The sequence below is a fragment of the Paramisgurnus dabryanus genome, chromosome 5 (genome assembly GCF_030506205.2).
Source record: "Paramisgurnus dabryanus chromosome 5, PD_genome_1.1, whole genome shotgun sequence".
Lineage (NCBI taxonomy): Eukaryota > Metazoa > Chordata > Actinopteri > Cypriniformes > Cobitidae > Paramisgurnus > Paramisgurnus dabryanus.
This window is the reverse complement of record NC_133341.1, coordinates 15,837,889-15,854,078: the sequence shown is the minus strand read 5'-3', so window position 1 is coordinate 15,854,078 and position 16,190 is coordinate 15,837,889. Positions and strand designations below refer to the sequence as shown.

At 36.2% G+C, this 16,190-nt stretch overlaps 1 protein-coding gene across 2 annotated transcripts in view; it reads left to right on the top strand.

Moving 5' to 3' along the window:
• The first annotated feature begins 4,321 nt into the window (after positions 1-4,321).
• stard8 (StAR related lipid transfer domain containing 8) overlaps positions 4,322-16,190 on the top strand; it is a 72,618-nt gene continuing 60,749 nt past the window's right edge. The window contains exons 1-2 of one of the 2 annotated variants that reach the window (XM_065267250.2): positions 4,322-4,488; positions 6,775-6,808. In XM_065267250.2, coding sequence (XP_065123322.1) covers positions 4,444-4,488; positions 6,775-6,808 — 79 coding nt within the window. In that variant the 5' untranslated portion in view covers positions 4,322-4,443. Of the gene's footprint in view, positions 4,489-6,774; positions 6,809-8,372; positions 8,700-16,190 lie in introns of those variants that run through there. The other variant, XM_065267249.2, reaches the window with a different exon arrangement.

The window sequence follows — 16,190 nt, the reverse complement described above, 5'->3', positions numbered from 1 at the left end:
CCTATACCGTTCCTCTCTGAAGAAAATGGCAATTGTGACCTGACAATAAAAGGAACATTTGATGTCTGCATTCTTGCATTTGATGTAGATATCAATGCCTGGAATCCTTTTCTAACTCTGGCCACGCTTAAGTCATGGAGTTTAAACTGGTCACAGAGTTTAAATGACATTCTGGAGGGATGAGTGAACAGGAAAGCTCTGCCCGTCTGTTTTAAATCTCAAATGTTGCTATTAAAGATCTAAAGCATGACAAATATAGGTCCTGTAAAAGCACCTTTCTAAAATACCTTTGCAACAGCATCTGATTGCAAACAGAAACAGGAAAAAGGTCAGTGCAACTGAGATGGTTTGTGGCTTTAATGTTATTTAAGTTTCCTTCCAGAGAAAAGCTGGTATAGACGTTATGGGAACTGCATCATGGGTAGTGGTTTGTTGTGCGCATAAATAGTTTCATACATGTGCTATTCATGTACAAATGTTTACTATTACACTCATCTCAGTTCATGTTCAAAACATTGGTTATTTGTCTGTGTTATTCCATTGGATGCTTTGAATCTTTGTTTTATCGATTTCCTGGGAGCTTTAAAGGTGCAGTATGGGTTTTTAGTAGCATCTAGATTGTGAATTGCAACCAACCTTAATTTCAAAACAAAATGAGAAGCTACTACAACATAGTAATGAAAGCGCTCTGTAAAGCAATTTGTCCGTTTAGGGCTACTGTAGAAACATGACGGCTATTTCCATGTAAGAAGACCCATGGACTAGATAAAAAAACGTCTCATTCTAAGGTAATAAAAACAATACAGTTAATTATATAAGGTCTTTATACACCACCAAGAATGTAGTTATGTATATTATATTGCATTACTGTTTTAAGATCCTTCTAAAAGTTACACGTTGCACCTTTAATTCTTAGTACAGGGTTTTTATTGTCCAAATGTGTGTCGGTTAGCGGGCAGGTATACCAAGACATTTTGGACCAAGGTTTGGAAATGTAATGATTTTGAGTTTTGTAAATAATAAAGAACCCTATTATATTCTGTTGGCTGAGAATTTGACTTGTCATTTCCCTTCATTGAGCTAGCAAAATCTAATATATTAAAGAAAGTTAAATAATGCTGATTGACAGGTAATTTTCAACATCTTTTCTCTGTTCAGATGTGTATGGAACAGTGTGAACCTTGATGATGCTGATGATATGGTCAGGGTCACATCACAAATGCAATCAATTAAAAATCAAGTATTTGGCTGAGAATGTGGCTGTTGTCACTCGGTTCTTAATCAGCATAAACAGTGCTTTAGTCAGAAAGTGAAGAGCTGAATAAGGACATTCATCATTCTTATTACTGTCAATAGTTCTGAAAATAATAGTATAATCTACTGTGCACACAAATGGAAAATTTATGGGCTGGCGTGCAGTGGTTTAGGCTTTGGACTGCTAATAGGATACTTTCAATCCTCACAAGCAGCAAGCCATGAGCCAATACCATTATACCTTTGAGAAAGGCACTTAACCCCATGTTGCTTCAGAAGGGTTGTCTGTAATACCTGATTAGAAGATTAGTAATGAATTCCTCTAGTCTTGGTTGTGTGGTGAAAAAATGTGGAAAAATAGTCCAAACTTTTTCAAATAAAATGATACAATGAGACTCGGTTTAATGTGGGATATAAAATGAATGAATTTAGGTATACAGCTCTTGTCACGTGACTGTATCTATACAGTCATTGAGCTGTAGGAAAGTCTGCTGACGAAGAAGGTGCTAATGGGATTCAGGGACACATTCCTCAACAGAAATATGTGTATGTGTAGGCATGTGTGAACATTTCCAAAAACAATGAGTGTTTGTGCTTTTGTGATTTGTGGCTTTCAAAAGTGGGAAGTTGAAAACAGTGTTAGTTTTTGTCTTCTGTCTTTGATACATAACCAGAGTGGGTGCGAGTTCTTCAGAGAGCTTCTACAAACAGATGTGCATATGTCTTTTTAGGGATGCATGGTAGGGGTCTGATTTGACAAAAACAGTGAGAAGCAAGTTTATCTCTTTGGGATTTATTAAAACACTGTTTTAGGGTTTTGTGGGAGTTTTTGGTTTACATTTTTCACATCTCAGGTGTTTTGAGTCTTTGCTCAATTTTATTTCTATACTCAACAAATTATGGAACTACATCAATTTAAATAAACATCCTATTTAAATGTAATAAAATTTATTAAAAATTAAATAAATGTAAATGTATTGATCGGTAGCCACACTTCTGTATAAAACAAAACAAAGGCACACAAAGAAATAAAGGCACAAAAGCTGTCACTGAAAGGAACATTTGAAAATTTTTACCTAAACAGTGCATATTAGTACATCAAAGGTACATATTAGTACAGAATGCATATCGATACATGTGGTACATACTGTCTAACTGACAGCTTTTGTACCTTTTTTATGTGTATGACTGTGTATATAAATTTTTAAATAATATGTAAAAAATATTTTTGCAAATTAAAACCCAGCAAGCTTTAAATTGTAAATTGAGGTATGTGAAGTTGTAGGGTAACAACAAGACAACAGACATTTAATACTCAGAAAGTAAGATTACTTTGTTTAAAGGCGGGGGGCATGATCTCTGAAAGCCAATGTTGACATTTGAAATCACCTAAACAAACACGCCCCTACCCCAATAGAATTTGGTCCTTCTTTTGATAGACCCGCCCCACACATATGTAACCCAGTCAACGATGTCGGATAGTCGCGCACCCCGCCTTTAAATGTGTGTGCTTTTACAAAACATATTGTAATATTCATGCTCTCTAAAAAATGCTGAGATATCTTCAGCCCAGTGGTGGGTCAAAATGTTGAAAAAAACCTATTGTTTTTTACTGTGGGTTCACACCAGATGCAAGTTCAATGATTTCCGTGAGAGGATTACATACAAAGTCAATGCAATGACGCAATCAGACGCGTCCTCGCTTAGGGCGATGCAAATGACAATATATGGGTGGCGCATTTGCCACGAAAACACGCGCTATTCGCCTCAAAGCATCCTCGCCTAAGTTGAAAATATTCAACTCGAGCGAAAAATTAGCATGACATGAAGTTAAATCCCGCGAGTAATCTAGAGCGAGTAACGCGATGCCCCGCGTTTGGAGTGTACTTAGCATTAGAGTATGATATGAAATTTATATATAATATTCATACTGTAATATTAATGAAACATTTGTGTTATGAAATTATTTACTTTTTCACTTTTATTACAATAATATTACTTTTTTCTAGATATTTTTAAATTAGATGTATGCTTTTTTTAAATGTGAATAATTTCAATATTTAAAATGATTTTTTAAATATATTTTTATGACAATTCTTGTTATGTTTTGCTTAAAAGGAATCTCATTGCACAGTTGACTACACTGAAAAAAAATATTCATTCAATTTACTCTAATTTTTTAAGGATAAGTGGTTGCAATCAATTAATTTAAGCTACATTTAAACAAAACAAAAAATAAAATAAAAAACTTTTGTTTAAATTAGAGCTGGGCATAGATTAATCTAGATTAATCTCATACAAAATGAAAGTAATTTTTTTGCATAACATATGAGTTTGTGCTGTGTGTAATTATTATGTATATATATTTATTTATATTTTTATATATTCTAAATCATATGTAAATAAAAAACGATATTTAAATAAAAAATTTCTTAAATGTATATATATGAATGTGTGTGTGTTTAAATATACATAATATTTTCACACATCACAAACTCATATGTTATGCAAAAAAATACTTTTATTTTGTATGAGATTAATCTAGATTAATCTATGCACAGCTCTAGTTTAAATGTAGCTTAAATAAATTGATTGCAACCACTTACCTTAAAAAATGAGTAAACTGATTGAAACATTTTTTTCAGTGATAGCCACATCTTGCTCAGTCCAGCAACATAAGAACCAATGGCATTTGAAGTTGATAAAAAAAAAACATTTTTATATAACTACCACATTTTGCCTTAATAGGATAGCACATGGCTTAAAATAGATCTCACAATTCGTATAGACTACTTTTGTTCCACTCTGGTATTTTCCAATAACCTGTGTGTTATGTAAGATATTAGAATGTTGGAATAACGTGGATGAATATTAAAAACTATTTTAGATTGGCTGCCATTGTGCTCTTCTCCCTGTGTCACCTCTTTGGTCTGTTTGCAGATACTGCTGGGCTTCTACGCCTGCTGTGTGTTAGGATTTGGCGCTAGCTAGAGTGGTATGCAGAGAATCTCTGTCCTCTTGGCCAGCTGAAATATGGCCTTGTGGCCCCTCCCTTTCTGCTTCTCAAAGCCACTGACACTCTGGACCGTTACACCGAGAGACATTGATCTGAAAGGCTCACACAGCAACCTTCATGACTTTCCTAACTCGACCTTTTGAACCTGACCCTCAGCTTGGGTACCTGCGAGCATGGCTTTTTTCAACTGTCTAACAGCACTCATCAGCCAAGCTAAGGTAAGAAAGAGAGAGAGAGAGAGAGAGAGAGATGTCAACACAAAAAGCATTGATTTAAAAGCATTATGCGATACAACAAAGCTGTGAGGTGTGTTTTGACTGACAGCTGGGTTCTGTTTATTAGAGAGATGAAACTTATAAACTTTGTGGTTAGAGGATCTGAAATTCTGACATGTTATCCTTCATACAATGTGGGAATATTACGTAAACACTATGAATGTGATAATTCTTAAGTATCCCAATCTTTAAGAAACCATTTAATTCATCACTGTACATTTTTAGAAGAAATACCTGCATATTTTTAACATTTCTGACTGTCAGTTGATAAAAATAGTGAGTAAAAGTTTTCTTTATAGAATTGTACAATCTACTGAATAGTTGTAAAAGGCACACTGTGTGCATTGAATGTTTGAACGTTTGGGTGGTGAAGTGGGAAGAAGTAAGCATTTGAGTACCATGACTGGCTACTCATAGTGGGATGAGCGTCAGCCAAAAGTTTGTTACCAGGGCAACGTATTTTTAAAAGCTCCCTTTCACCAAAGTACCGCATGGCTCAGCCAATAGGCTACAGTGCAGCTCCCATGACATCATAACGTTCCTGAGTGAGAGAGATCCTGATATATTTAGGTTTTTTCCGTTGCAGACTTAGAATACAGAGGAATGTCTGTTCAGCTGAAATGGGTGGAATCAGATTTTGAGTCAAAAAACACACCACGTGTTCTGCCTTTTCAAACATGACCTAAACACAGAAAATGAAAATTGGCATCTTACTTAATTTCTTAGGAAATAAAGAGGTCACCATTTACTCACTATTCTTATCTTATTCCAGCCCTGCAAAATTGTCCTTTCTCTGTGAAACGTGATTTTAAGCAGAATTTCTGTAGTTATACCATAACCTTGTATGAAGAACAGACTGAAGTATATGCCATTATGAATTTAAAAGCAACACCTCTAGAGCACCACTAATCACTAATATGATTTTGGTCTGTTCCGCACACAAAGCTGCTTTATGACTTAGGAAAATATATGAAAGATTTTACATTTGAATGGTTTTGTTATTGCGCTTTTTGTCCTTTTTGAAGCTTGGAGCCCTATCATTTTCATTCCACTTCTTTTTTATTGTACAAAGGAAGAAATAACGCAGGATTGGAATGACGGGGTGTGTAAATGATGGGAAAATGTTCACTATTGGCTGGACTCAAACATACAGTTAAATCATTTGCATATGCTTTGTAGCTGCTAGTTATTTTAATGAAAACCTTATACTTTAGTCTGTAAATACTTCAATGCAAATAAAGAGACATAAAGAGACTTTAAAAAGTAAAGAGGTTTTACAGTCCTTAGAAATAAAATTATTTTTATTACGATTTTAATTACGAGATAATACTCAGATTTATACAGTGAGACTGTCTAAAGAAACCCTTATTACACATATACACTCTCAGAAATAAAGGTACAAAACTGTACCTTTTCTGTCACTGGGACTGTACCTTTCAAAAAGTACAGCTTTGCACCTAAGGATTTTATTTTAGTACCTCAGAAGTGCATACTAGGACCAAAGAGAGCTTATTAGGACCTCAAAAATACATATTAGCATCTCTAAGGTACATATTGGTACTAAATGTTTACATATATGTACCTAATGGTCAATACAATTACCTTTTTAAAGGGTGCTGCCCCACTGACAGCTAGGGTACATATTTTGGCTTTTTTCTAACAATGTAGGTCCTAAAGGCACGGTAATCTACCCAAAATTGTATTCTGTTTTTTATTCATGTAAAGGTACCAAACGGAAACTTAGGGTACAGCCCCAGTGACAGAAAAGGTACAGTTTTGTACCTTTATTTCTGACAGTGTACTGTATGTGACCCTGGACCACAAAACCAGTCATAATGGTCGTCTAGCTAAATAAATAAGCTTTCCATTAATGTAAGGTTTGTCAGGATAGGACAATATATGGCCGAGATACAACTATTTGAAAATCTGGAATCTGAGGGTGCAAAAAAATCTAAATATATTTTTTCTTTAAAGATCAAATAAAGTCCTTGGCACTGCATCCACTTACAAAGATAAAAAGTAAAAGTTTTAATATATTTATAGGAAATTTATAAAATGTCTTTTAGGAACATGATGTTAAAGAAAAAATTAAATTTTGATTCATACAATGCATTTTTGGCTATTTCTACAAATATACCCGTGCTGCTTATGACTGGTTTTGTGGTCCAAGGTCACATATTGTTCTTTTATTACATCAAATATGATTTAAGCTTTTTCCTGATGTTTCAGAAGCTGACCAACTGCTGTCGTGTGCGGAGCACAGGTAAGGATGTATTCTATTAGAGACTAATGGCTTTACTACTAACCATATTTCTAGGACAGCATCAGGAGCACCTTGAAATTGACTGTGATGAAGTGGATACAAATAAAAATCACCTTCAAAAGCTACTTAGGGACCAACCCAAGGACTTTCATTAACTTTTCATCGTAAAAGTTTTTTGTAAAGCTGCTTTGCACTGGATATTGTGAAACTTGTATGCAAATTATTTAGATTTCCACTAAAAATATATATTTTATTATCTTTTCATCTATCTATATATCTGTAGCTTGATCAGTGCTCAGACTCCTTGACCTACTCTCTCTATATGTCGTGGTGTAGATGTCACCCTGTTTTAGGAAAGTGATGGTGTGTCTACTTTTGGATCACGTGACACTGAAAGTAGATCATACTATTTATAACACTTCTCAAATGGCTTGGTAAATCTTATGGGTTATAATTCATCAGAGGTTTTATAGTTCCTGTGATGTGCCCTGTTTAGAGACTATACGTGTGCATGTGTATATAAATTAAAGTTATTACTATGCTTTACAGTATGTGACTATTTCAATTCACCCAACAGAAAGAAGATATGACTTTCCTGCATGTTCTAGTTTTTAAACAATAAAAAATCTGATTCATAAACATGACTCAGTTCCTTGGGGATGATTATTTTTAAGCACAGTGTTACTGTACAGTATGTAAATGCTGAAACCTAAGAGTTTTAATTCTGTATTTTTAACATAGGTTATTATAGTTTGCAACAACAAAAATTCTCTACAAAACCACAAAGTCAGCAAAAACTTAATTTAGGTTTGGTTATTGTAAAGCACACACACACATAAATACAAGCACACGATAGCAACTTTTATACCACATACGCTCAGTTGTTTATGTCGGTTACTGTATGTCATTGTCTTTCCCTCCTAAAGGTCATTTGATTGCTTCATTCTCCTGCTCTTTGTCATGTGAATAACCTTTAGAAATGTGCTTCCCACCAGGCATCACAAGTCTTTATTTGCACATAGTCTGGCAAAGCATTGTCCCATGAATGTGAGATATTTACTTTGTATATTTACACCTTAATTCAGATCAAAGTCAGAGAGATATCAGGCTATCAGTCCAGAGCAGCATCATGTCATCTTGCTTGGATGAGTGATTGGATTCACGCTTTATGATAAGGGTTGCAAAGTTGGGTCAGACTGAATAAAAAAGACAACAATGCAATTTACATTAGCCTATGTTCCTTACGGTAATCTAATTTTAAAGGAATCATTTTATTTAAAAAAAAAAGAAAAAACAGGAACCTCTCTATGTGTGCCCCAAATATTCCTTTAGTAAAAACATAACATTTTTTCTATATTGTGTGTTATGCTTTCCTATACTATTTTAGCATCTAAAATATTTTCACTTTGCCGTGTAGGTCAAAATATACCAGCTATATTAAACTGGCTGGTAATTCGTTAAAACCTTCCTGAGACTGGAAAAATCCTCTAGCCGACAGGAGGGAAACTACAGTCAAAAGACGCACAACCGCATAGACTTCATATCCCGTGATGCTTAGGGTTAGAATGGTTGCAGGGCAGCGTCTACGGAAAGTCTTTTAATTAGAACTTAAAAAGAAATTAAACAGTAGCGCTACCGACTAGTAAGAAGAATGAAAAACGACTGCTATATCTCGAAGCCAGACTTTCCAACATAAAAAGAGTATCAAGGAGTAAAAATCCGGGGTTAAAAGTCGAGTCCAGAAGTCAGAGAGCGCTGGCCAAGACGAGTTTGGGAATGGATAAAAGCGGTAATGGCAAACAGGCGAGATGTTTAACCTCACAATTCAGAGAATCTACATACAAAGCTTTAACTTTACTTCGGAGGAAGACGAAACAGCGTCAGATAGCGGGTAAGTTAAGTCGTATTATTAAACGTCGGTTTGTGCGAAGGTTGTATTTTCTTAGGGCATCTGGTCGGGCAGCAAAGAACAACTGTTAAAACTTTCCAACCAGGGCTGAAAAAGTCGCCCAGTTATGCTTTCTAACGGTATGCTAAATACTAAAATAGACGTGGTTGTTACAATGCTAAATAAATGTAACAAAATATGTGAGGGTTGCTTAAAATAAAAAAGTAATAGAAGAAATAAACAAGTATTAAAAAAATGCTGACCTTACATTTATTATTGCTAAACCCTTAAACTGTACCATGGTTTCGGCATTAATAGCGTATAGTTTAGTTATTGTTTCCTAAAAAACTCAAAACGTATGTGAAATCTCATTCAAACAGTGAATGAAAGCTTTGGCAGTTGGCACTAACGTAAGTGTTGACAAGTTGTAGTTTTAATAAAGGAAAAATTGCAAACTATATTCAGACGGACAAAATAGAGGTCTTATAAGAGTAGAGTATTTTGGCGGAAACATTGGTTACCATGGTAAAATGTTCCGGGGTCAGTTACACACACTCGCGCACACGAGTGTACACGCGCTGCCACGTTTTTACATGCAGTTGAAATAAGAGATCTATTCATCCGTGAGAGACCCTAACCTGTCACCCACACAGACTTACGCGAAAGCTGCTTGTGTGTTTACAGAGCTTTACAATGTTTTCTATTAGTCTGCTGCTCTACTTTTCCCTCACAGTGGGTTAAAATATTGTTAGCTACTAGGCAGCAGCATTGAGCATACTGTACGTAACAGTGACATAGCCACTGTCTTTCTATAATGTGCACTAGTAATGAAGGACTGCTAGTAATCATTTATGCTGTCCTAAAAGCTTTTATAAGAAGAGAGAATCCCAAATTGTTCTCGATTATCGTAACTGGCACATGTCCCCGTCTCTGGTCTTATAACAATCCCTAAAATGTTTGATTTATGAGTCAACTTTCTGCTGATCTCATTATAAACATGATGACAGTGCCAGTATTCCATTTCCACAGACTATGATTATCTTAATTAGTTTGCCAGTTGCTATAATGAAGCCTTTCTGGAAGTGCAATTCATGTCTTTAATTTTTCTTTTTTATTATCTTTAATTGTTTTTCCCAGGGGAGAGACTTGTGTTTGCAATTTTGGACATTTTTACATTACACCGAGGAACAGAGCATAGTTTCAGATTTGGTCTGACACAGTAAATGTTTCCTCTTTCATGTGATTTACTACACATGTGATGAGCATATTACCATCATGTGTTTGATCCTTCACCAGAGGGCACTTTAAATTACAAAATGATTTATTTCTTAGAAAAGTGAAGTGTTGTGTCTTTGTGGGACGAGGCTGTGGCTGCTCTATCTGTCTCTAGGTTTCGGTCAGCATCATTGATTATATGTCACAAGCAAATATGAATATGAAGCCCTTTGAAGATAATACATTTTTGATGGAATGTTGTTGTCAGTTATTGATTAACGGACAGTAACAACCTCTACAGAATACTGGTTCCAAAGAAGCAAGTTATTAACTCTTTCTCCGCCATTGTTTTTATCAAAAGTTTTACCCCTTCCAGAAAAATTTCTTCTTTAAAATGATAAACATATAATATATCAAATGAAAGGACAGGCACTCTGCTTAAAAAAAGTTAACATAATTGCATTTTTGTAAAGGACTTTTGTTAGTGATCACAACCATAATCAACTTGTGTGTGACCCGATGCCTTTTAGTCTGAGGCCGTTTCACCTGACATCTTTTAGTCTGAGGCCATTTTGCCCAATGTCAGATGTGCGAGACTTTAGTCTTGACCATGTTTTTCTGAGAACTGATGCCTTTATGTATGAGGCCCGATGCCATTTTATCTGATGCCTGATACTGACGCTGAGGTCTGAGGATGTGCTAAGATGTACTACAGTTAGTTTCAGCCACGTTTAAGCGCTTTGGTGTGCATGCCCCCTTAGTGTTTTATAAGTTGTGTAAGAGCGCCACCCAGTGGATAATAGCGCCAATGGATTGAAAGTAAAACTTGTCATTGGCAGGGAAGCGTTTTCTCTTAAAGGCAGAGTGCACGATTTCTTAAAAACGCTCTGGAACAAGGAGTCGGGCCGACTACCAAAACACACTTGTAGCCAATCAGCAGTAAGGTGCGTGTCTAAATGACATCGTTTCCTGGGTTGGGTATGTGTGGGGCGGGTCTATCAAAAAAAGGTCTAGATTCTATTGGGGTAGGGGCGTGTTTTAGGGGATTTCAAATATCGACATTGGCTTTAGAGATTATGGACCCTGCCTTTAATTGACGAGATAAATCGTCAATGGCGGGGAAAGAATTAACATTTAAAGGAATAGTTCACCTAAACATGAGCATTCTCTCATGCAGTGCTTTGCCTCCTTCGGGCCGAACCGGTAAGAATGGAAAGGATATGTTACCGTTATGCTTTCACTTGAGCCTGGTTCGGCATGGTACGATTACAAACTGCTTTCGGCCCAGAATTCTCAGCACGGTTGTCTAACTGTCCCCACAGATTGCATGTAGTGACATTATGAGCTTTAATTTTACACAGTATTGTTAGCTCAGTGAAATAGCTGATATGTAGATATAATATATATATACATATATATAAGCAAGTATGCTGTCCAGCATTTTTTAGCAACACTACAAATCATAAAATCTATTTAATAACATCTAACCACCCACAAGCATTTCACATCAGAAGAAAATTGCCTCATTTTGTCCAACTGCAGAAATAAAGAGAGAAGAAGCGAGCAATAAACAGGCTGGGTTTATTGTCCATCTTTAGAGACATTTTTTTGGTTGTTTTTAAGTAGCAAGAGTAAGGTAATATCACTCAAAAAATCTTGATGGGTTAGGATTCCTTTCAGTTTCTTAAAGCTATTAGATGAGATTGATGAGATTGAGACCTCAAGATTGTTATAGGAACTGTAGAAAATAAATCTGTCTGTAGTTTTATTAGACTGATTTTGAGTAATTGTAAACTTTTAAAATAAGAATGCTTTGATATCAAAGTTTTTTATTGTAGTCTTTGCAGTCGTTTGATTCTTGTTCTTTACATGTTATACTAGATTAATGTCTAGTTCATGTCCAGAGAGACAAAAGAGTTGCATCATGATGTTGTCAATGGTTTAGTTCAGATCTGGGGTAAAACGGGTCAAGCGCCGACGTGTGAGATTGTGTGGATCAGATCTTGAACTTTTTGATAGGTGTGTGTTCACACTGGCCTGGTCTCAGTGGTCTGTGTAACCTTAATTTTAAATGTCACTTTCATCTTCTGCGTACCTCGGAGAATAGCAACGTTTAGGATGAAGTCGTTTTTTGCTTCCACAGCTGGTCGCCTTTATCATCATCTGTATCAGAAAGCTGTAAAATGCAACAGATAAAACCTCTTTGTTTACAAAAACATTTGTGAAAGCAGCACAACACAACAGACACTGAGGTACTGACAAAAGGTCCTAAAGGTACAAACCAAACAAACAAGCTGAAGTGTATCACAAGCTCTCATTTTCTGTTTTATTATCTTTCTCTTCTCTGTTTCTGTCTGTCATTACGGTGTGTGTGTGTGTGTGTGTGTGTGTGTGTGTGTGTGTGTGTGTGTTTGTGTGTTTGATTTCTGGAAGGGTCACATCAGAAAGTAAAGCTATTATTAATAGCATTGCAGAAACATTTGTGGTTTTATGTGTGCTTGTGTGTTTTTGTAAAGAGTGCCTGTGTAAGAGAGATATTTAAGTAACAGCTGTTTTTAAAACTCTAGACCAAATAGGCTGCTGTTCGTACAGCCCACATGCTGTGTGATGTTACTTTGTGTTACAGTTTACCAGTTCACAGTATTTGAGAATTTCATTGACAATGTCAGACATTACACACAGCAAAAACTCATTTCTGGAAGTAGCTCACAGTCAGACCCCTCAAGAACTATCATTTTATTATTAAATATGCACCAATATAATTTTTTTCTACCGATAGCTGATTATTCAGTGAGATATCTACAGATGCCGATACCTATAGTTTTGTGGGTATATGAACTTGCATTAACTCAATTCTGAAGATTAAATTTTCTGAATGTTATTCATTCACATAAATTAATATTAATTATTAAACTAGTGATGTTTCTGTATAACTAGTGACATTTTCTTTGAACAAAGTTCAGATTCATTTCCTTTTCTTTTTTGATTGAGAGGATATATCGGCCATGACTATTGACTGATAGTATAAAAACAGCTGAAAGTCATGGCCAATATTAGCCTGGGTGCAAGCCGATCTTAGCCCCGCCCACAACATTTTAAAAGACGGGAAGATCGGTCTGGGGTTTCTCCGTTGAGGAGCTACTATGCGAGACCCAAAGCTGGTCGAACAATCAAATTGTCAGGGCGGGCTTTATACGATGATGGACAGATGATCAACAGTAACGTAATCAACCAGGTCACCAAAGAGCGCGTTTGTTGAATCTATTTACAATGAAATGGCTGCCGCTGTAAAATTCAGATGTGTGGATTCTGACATTGAGTCTGTTCTAAAAGCTATCGACAGAGCATTGTTAATCGGAAAGATGTTTTTACTGTCCTTTCTACGGGATTCGGCAAAAGTTGGTCCAAAGGAGGACCAAGTTAAAGAAGCAACTGAAATGGGTATCATGGCGATGCTGGATATTATTAGTGGTTGTTGCCAGCTTCTTTTCAGAACCCCGGAATCGTGGCTGCTGAAGTGGATGGACATTAAATAAAGTTAATTGGTATCGTCGTGGATGAAGTTCAACTAATGTACAAATGGTAAGAGATAGTCTTACTGTATGACTTAGTAAATACTTAATGTTGTGATATAAATGAAATGTTGTAAACATAGTAGGTGTTAATGTACGTTCGCTAACTCAGACTTAGTATAATCACAATGTTAGTGTCATTGTAGCGAAATAACTAGCAGTTTGGTCAGGCTGCAAAAGACGTCATTTCAACATACGTCACACACTCCATTGCTCTGATTGGTCATAGGTCTATCCAATTGAGTGCAGAGGCATTTTTCGGTTGAGACACGCCTCATAATCATAGCCCAATGGAGCGGTATCAGACTCAAATTCTGACTAGAATTGAGTATGACAACGTCAGGCCCAGTGTTGCCAGATTGGGCGGGTTCCCGCCCTATTGGGCGGTTTTGAATTTGATTGTGCTGGTAAAAATTGGCTTGGGCGGGTGTGCAAAAATTGGGCTGGTTTGGGATCAGTTGGGAGGGTTTGAAACATGCATTTTATAGGCTAATTATTTAACAAAAAACCCCAAGTGTGCATGTATTTCATCTGACGTTACTAGACACACACCCACTGCATGTGTTTGTATGGACGCCACGCCGATGATGAGTCCGCGTTTAGCCAATCACAAGTGATAGCAGCCAGCCAGCTCTCTCAGCGGGAAATCAAGATGTTACAGATAGGAGTGGGAGAGTGACCCGGGCCTGAAGCAAATGGATAATGCCTTTTAAATCGGAATATAGCACTGCAAATTCTGCAACACGGACTCCGGATAGCAACCTATACGTTGCTTGTCACACATCGGCCGTGTCGCAATGCGAATGCTGCAGCCTCCGGAGGTCGCATATCTAGGCTCCATACGTCATCAAGACTGTCTTGTTTCAAAATATTAACAGTTATAAAGTTGACTTTTATTCTTAGTTAATGGTAAATTATTGTAATATGCTTATAACTTGCAAATGTATTTGTCAGTTAACTAAAATAAACCAGACTTGATGACGTATGCACCCTGCATATGCGACCTCCGCAGGCTGCAGCCGGTATGAGAAACGGACATCAATTACACGCGTTTGAGCCGTGGATGAATTATCGGAGCATTTCAGGTGAACAGAACCAAATGTTCGGCTGTCATTAAGTCAATTCTGGAACCATGAACTTCAGCCAGACTGTACATAGTTCTGAAAAGTTCAGATGTTCATAGTGGTCTTCAGCATCCTTGCAAGTTAACGTACAACCAACAACCTATTATTGTTCTGCATTTACTGCTTAAGGTAAGCCTATTTATGATCCCTCTCTCACACACCTATTTATAAAGAGTAAAAATAAATTATTAATAATAATATAAATAGATAAAAAACGTTAACGAATTGGGTATTTGAATAATCATAAAACCAAATCTTAAATATACGCTGTAAAAGTGCATTGTGCGTGTGGGCGAGGGAGCATAATGTAGCCGTTGTGAACAAGTTAAGTCATTTTGCTAGTGTGGTTCTGTTCTGGTGTCGCTAGCTATAGTATGTTGCATTAATTGTGTAAGTTAAAGGGCCCATGTCACAGGACTTTTTTAAGATGTCAAATACATCTTTGGTGTCCCCAGAGCACATGTGTAAAGTTTTAGCTCAAAATACCATATAAATAATTTATTATAGCATGTTAAAATTGCCACTTTGTAGGTGTGTGCAAAAATGTGCCGTTTTGGGTGTGTCCTCTAAAATGCACATGTTTAGATCAAGTGCAAACACTGATCACAATGATGGTGGTTTGTTGAAATTGAAACTCAATTGTTCTGTGAATTATTTTCTCTCTGCACTAAATGGCAGTGCTGTGGTTGGATTAAGGGGTTGGATTATTATAATAAGAGCTCCTTATGACATCATAAGGAGAGCCAAATTTCAACGACCTATTTTTTCATGTGCTTGTAGAGAATGGTTTACCAAAACTAAGTTACTGGGTTGATCTTTTTCAAATTTTCTAGGTTGATAGCATCACTAGGGACCCAATCATAGCACTTAAACATGGAAAAAGTCAGATTTTCATGTCATGGCCCCTTTAAAATAACTAAATGCTATTCAAATAAAACCAAAATGTTGATTTAAATATTTTGGGCGTTTTTTTTGTGCGTTTGGGCGGGTTTTGGAACACTTTTGGGCTGGAAACCATCAACTCTATCTGGCAACACTGGTCAGGCCAGGCCAATATACCAATCAAAAGAGAAAAGTAAATGCAATGAATTTGATTGTTATGTAATATTATGACTAGTCAGCTTGCAATTGAAACAACTGACCACAAATGAATTATTGACACACAAAACTCTTTATTTTTGACCCTTGTAAAAAAAATGCAGCATGAAGTTTAAACAACTTGGTTTTGCAAGTCAGTTCAACCTATTATTTTAAAAAAAGTTGACAGTCTTATAAAATCAAGTTAAAATTCTTTAACTTAATCTTTTAAGTTAAAGTAACATAAAAATATGTGTTGATTTGACAAAAATGCTGCATATTTCTTTACAGTGCAGGGGTACAAGTTTATGTAATTACAATGCAATTACAGGTCACGTTCTTCCTGATCCCATTTTTCAAACTTTAGTTTCAAAACTGGCTGCAAACGGCCGGTTTGGACTATATCCATCTACTTCCCGGGTTGAATGACGTCAAAGTAAGAGTGTTTGACTAAACTTCGCCCACAGGAATACATCAGTCAGCTCAAACGGCTCAGTCTAAGCTAA